Here is a 5,982-nt window from a genome sequence, read left to right on the forward strand (position 1 = left end):
GGGACTTGAAACAGAGGCCGAGTGTCGTACCGCAATGTTTCCAGGAGAGGGGATGTGTGTTAGCCAAAAAGGGGTACAACTCGATTTAGTCTTTCCCCATTTTAATTATATCATCCTCATCTTTAAACATAAACTGTAAGTTTAAATTACTGGAATATTGATAAAACAGAAGCGTGGGAAGATATAGAATGATTAACTAGATGAAGATTATTTAACAATTTATTCAAGACATGTTCATTTGAGTGTAGAGACATCAATTTAATGGTTCGTCAAGAAATGTATATGCGTTGAGATAAGAAAAATTATATAAAATGCAGGCACTGTAGCGGAAAGAGAAAGTTTTATCAATTAACCTTCAATTACAATCCATTGCCATAAACAAATATGGATAAGTGAATTATTTTTATTGCAGAATATTTGCAATTCTTTTGAAAGCACAACGGTTGAAATAAATATTTTAAAGAATAAAAGGAATCACAACACGTGACATGAAATAAAGATATAGAATCCGGTGTAAACAGGATCAAGGGACGCAACTAATAAAATCACATTCTCTCTGCAAAGCTGAAAGCAGTAGTGTCCCTTGGAATGCTCCTCGGAGTCAACCCCATATCCCACGTCTGTCATATCCAAAGACGAAACAATTGGGCCTAAAGACACGGTCAGATTGCTGTCTTTGCTGGTCATGGTGCTGTACTTGTGTCTGGGCTGTCTGTGTATAAGCTACAGGGTAGTTCTGATGCTGATGTCTTGTGACTGGACTTTGGCGTTGGTATCCTGGTGTATGGTTTTGTTGAAGTAATTGGCGTTGTTGTTGCTGCTGGTGGTGGTGGTGATGATGATGATATTGTTGTTGTTGGTGGTGATGTTGGAACTTATGTACTGATTGTTCCTCCTTCATCGCTGCGGCTGCAAAACAAATTAAACAAAGAAAGACGTAAGTATTTTATACAGCGCAAATTCATAAAAAGTCGCTCAAACAGCTTTACAGGATAGACCCAAGCCACTTGATATATAAAACTAGACATAGCCCGTAAGAAGCCATTACAATTTATTTTCGACAGATAAAACGTTGTCAATGGCCTAGTACAAGTCATAGAAATAATAATCATAACAAGAATGAAAAACGATTTCATGATTTAACATACAGAGATAAAACGCCAACATTAGTATACTTGAATGGGTATTAAACCACCCAGGTGTTCCTAAGACAATATGTGTGCATGTTGTTGTATGTTTGCGTAACCTGTCCAAGGATCATGTCTGTGATTAGTTTGAGGACAATGTTGTTTAATACACAACTGGAAATGACTGACGGACAAAAGGCTTAGATCTGATTTTTAACTTCAGGAATTTGTTTTAAATAATATGCATTACATCATGGGCGTAAAAAATGGCATGTATATGGATTGTAATCTCTTGTTCTCAATAAAACATACATAAACAACACACACATACATAATATTAGCATGGTACTCATACAAACATACAGACACAGAAAGAAAGACAGAGAGAGAGAGAGAGAGAGAGAGAGAGAGAGAGAGATGTAGATAGAATAGATAGATAGATAGATAGATAGATAGATAGATAGATAGATAGATAAATAGAGAGAAAGAGAGAGAGGGATGTAGATTGATAGATAGATAGATCTATCTATCTATCTGAGAGAGAGAGAACTATCTAGATAACGAGTGCATTTAACCGCCTCACATTACATCATGCGCGTAAAAAGTGGCATGTATATGGATTGTAATTTCTTGCTCTCAATAAAAAACATGCATAAACAACATACATAATATTAGCATGGTACTCACACAAATACACAGACACAGAGATAAATAAATAAAGAAAGAGAGAGAGAGAGAGAGAGAGAGAGAGAGATGTAGATAGAATAGATAGATAGATAGATAGATAGATAGATAGATAGATAGATAGATAGATAGATAGATAGATAGATAGATAGATAGATAGATGGATAGATAGATAGATAGATAGAGAGAGATGTAGATAGATAGATAGATAGATAGATAGATAGATAGATAACGAGTGCATTTAACCACCTCACTGGGCATGTCAATTTCTCGGTAACGGTGCAATAATACTTATTATAGTAAATCAGACACAATACGAACTTGAAAGAACGGTTTGAACTAGTCACATCAAAGATAGACGGAACCACAAACAGATGTTTACCATCGTCACGTGTCCTATTATTCATTTCCGTATCCTATATCAAATCATTCCTTACCTTTAATCTCAGCTTCCACCCCGCTCCAAAACCGATCTTCTATATTTTCAGTGAAGAGTTGAGGTAGATTGTGAATGAAATCACATTGCTCAAAGTGATGGGAGTATGGCAATCCTCCGATATACTCCTGCACTTGTCCACTTGGTTCCTTACGGCCACGGATAGGCCTGCCCAGGCTACCTGTTGATAAATATTATAAAGAAATAAACGACTAAACACCATACAAACAAACAAAGAACAGGATTTTAAAAATGTACGGAGATAGAGATAGAGAGGAGAGATAGTAGATAGATAGACAGATAGAGAGGAGAGAGAGAGAGAGAGAGAGAGAGAGAGAGCACAATTTCAGCGTTACACTGTGCTTACATCTCTAAATAATAATAACAATAATAAATGATAATAACAATAATAAATGATAATTAGTTAGATAGTGAGAGAGAGAGAGAGAGAGAGAGAGAGCACAATATCAGGGTTTTACTGTGCTTAAATCTTTTAATAATAATAATAATAATAATAATAATAATAATAATAATAATAATAATAATAATAGTAATAATATAATAATAATAATAATAATAATAATAATAATAATAATAATAATAATAATAATAATAATAATAATAATAATAATAATAATAATAATAATAATAATAATATATAATAATAATAATAATAATAATAATAATAATAATAATAATAATAAATAATAATAAATAATAATTTGTTATTTATATAGCGCACAACTTCCACATAAGTGCTCAGCGGCGCTATACAATATTAATTGTCATTCAAACATTCATTCTTTGACAATTTTGAGAACACATATGAAGAAACAAACAGATAAACATGCACACAATCTCAAATACAGATACATTTACATTCATCTTACACGAACATACACACACACACACACACACACACACACACAGACACATACTTACACCAATGTTACTCTCTAACATTAGTAACTTATTCTAACGAAAGACATTTAATTTGAATTGCTGAATTAGAAAAACAAAATCAAAAAGGTCAGTTATGTTTTGCCTGTTCCTATGAGATCACTTAATTGATTTTGAGGTACTCATTCACACCGGAGTCTAGAAGTACGAGTATGAGCCTAAATCTTAATTTAGCGTTGTTGTTTTTTTGTTTTGTTTTTAATGCTGGTGAATCAAAATTTAGCTTCTCTCTACAAAAAATAAACTACAAAGATAAGAAATTGTTCATAGATATAATTTTTTGTTTCATAAAATCTTTTCTTGCTTTTGCGAATTAATTGGGGTTGACTTAACACAATTTTAATATTACATTGAACAATTTTCATTTCCACCCGTGTCTGGTAGCAGCGCAAAGATGCAATTGCTCCAATTGCAAAGAGTCAAATACGAATTAATACTTGAGTAAAATGGGGTAATATGTGAAAAGAGTATTGTCAAACCCGGTGTCAAGCCATTGAGTTTTCAATGAAACATATAACGAAGAGGAAGAAGTAGGCGAAAGAGAGAAGAAGAAGAAAAACAAAAAAAGAACAACAAAGAATTATAGAAAAAGGTATAGTCATAGAAATTATAGAAGCTATGAACTAGGAGCCAAAATTATTTTTTTTCAATTTGAGATTTTTATATAGCTCTATATCCAGTATTATATGTGCTCAAAGGCTTTACAATGGATCCCAATCCAAAAGCAACGCATAGGACGAGACATGATGCCTCAACATGTTTACAATTATTTTTCTAGAGGAATAACCCCGTTAGCGACCAGGTACTAATTTTATATCTGAGTAGGATAAGAGAATGCGAGTAGATAATTTTATTCAAGAACTCCCAAAAAGAAATTCAAACCAGGGACCTAACGATTAGAAGGCGAGTGTCATACCACAAGACCACAAAGAGGCACATAAATATTAGATTTAATTCTTAATCATTAATTCAAAATAATAAAATTCTCACTCACCTTGCTTGAACTGAATACTATAGACATTTCGATTATCAACAACGTTAAAAGCCATCGCGATAATATTTTATAACAAACTTCAACAAAGTATGAAAGTGGTATAAGGCACAAACTGAATTATTTCCAAGAACTATTTTTTTTTCAAGACTTGGCTGAGTAGATTTTTTTTGAAACTAAGAAATTCACTCTCAACTCTCGGGTTTTATACCCAAATCAGCAGACAATGAAATCTTAAGAACTCACGAGAACAAAAGTTTGAAATTTGGTGATGGACGGACCTATAAAATCGTTTCTGGGCGGAGTTTAGCCATGAGTGACCGTCGAAAAGGAGAATGCGACTGCAGACATCAACGGGTAGGCTTATATCATCAAAGGATGTTTACATTATTGACATGGCCAAATAAGGAACTCATTATCTACTCCCCCAAAAATAATCTGAACGTTAGAGGGTTAATGAAAAATTGTTACGATTTGATTGGTTGATTCGGTATTTGTGGGAGGTCTTATTGGTCATAGCTATATGACGTACTATGTCCAGTCACTGAAGCAATAGGACGAGTGCAACCCCTACCCGCCCACAACAGTGACCCTCTTCCCTGAACACCTACCGTGTCCACCACCTAAACAAAAGAATGACATTTGACTATAGTTTTTGTTTGTATTGAGCCTCGTTGATATCCTCCCCTTACACCCTTCTCCCCTGACCACAAAAAAAAAAAAATATAAAAATAATTATTTTTTTTAAAATTATATATATATAATTTTAAAAATTAATGAAATTACATAAATGAATAAAATTAAATAAAGGGGGTCTCGAATGGTCGGTTGGTAGAACACTCGCTTCGCACGGAAAGGGGCCGATCTCGATCCCGGGGAAATAGTAAGATGAATGATTAATTGGATAAATGAATCAATGAATTGTATAAATAAATGAATTTTAAAACTAAACAAATAAAGAAATATATATATATATAGATAGATAGATAGATAGATAGATAGATAGATAGATAGATAGATAGATAGATAGATAGATAGATAGATAGATAGATAGATAGATGAAAAAATATATGAATAAATAAAAAGATTAATTAATAAATAGCAGGATATGAAGTTACGTATGGCTACACCTCCAAATTCACCACGATGCCGTCGTAAAGGAGCGTGTGTGCTGTCATGACCTTGAAGGCGATACCAGCCTAGATCCAATCCTTCTGGACAGCTGAAAATGAGCAGCCAGAACAAGAATGATCCAAACCGGCGTCCAGACAGGGTTCTTCCTTCTCCTGGACCCACATCTCCAATGAAAATCAATAAATTAAATTAAATAAAGGGGTCTCGAAAGGTCGGTTGGTAGAACACTCGCTTCGCACGCAAAGGGGCCGATATCGACCCCGGGGAAATATATAAATAAATATAAAAATACATAAATAGATAATAATAATAATAATAATAATAATAATAATAATAATAATAATAATAATAATAATAATAATGAAATTTATTTATATTGCGCCTAATCCTCTATACAATAAAGCTCTAGGCGTATAACAATAACTTCAATCCATTCAAATTTCTCTCTCTCTCTCTCTCTCTCTCTCTCTCTCTCTCTCTCTCTCTCTCTCTCTCTTTCTCTTTCTTTCCTCTCTCTCCCTCTCTCATCTATCTTCTCTCTCTCTCTCTCTCTCTATATATATATATATATATATATATATATATATATATATATATATATATATACATACATGTATATATATATATATTATATATATATATATATATAA

At 33.0% G+C, this 5,982-nt stretch overlaps 1 protein-coding gene across 1 annotated transcript; it reads right to left on the minus strand.

Annotated features, from left to right (window-relative positions):
- Positions 1 to 205: 205 nt before the first annotated feature.
- On the minus strand, positions 206 to 4,473 carry LOC144975635 (uncharacterized). Its single transcript, XM_078919812.1, has 3 exons — positions 4,202 to 4,473; positions 2,249 to 2,428; positions 206 to 909 (listed from the first exon to the last, which is right to left on the minus strand). Exons 1-3 carry the CDS (start codon positions 4,254 to 4,256, stop codon positions 602 to 604), a joined length of 543 nt encoding a protein of 180 aa, XP_078775938.1. The 5' UTR covers positions 4,257 to 4,473; the 3' UTR covers positions 206 to 601.
- Positions 4,474 to 5,982: the final 1,509 nt, after the last annotated feature.

This window comes from Berghia stephanieae, chromosome 6, assembly GCF_034508935.2.
Source record: "Berghia stephanieae isolate SIO BIC M18660-M18661 chromosome 6, UCSD_Bste_1.3, whole genome shotgun sequence".
In the NCBI taxonomy this organism is placed as follows: domain Eukaryota; kingdom Metazoa; phylum Mollusca; class Gastropoda; order Nudibranchia; family Aeolidiidae; genus Berghia; species Berghia stephanieae.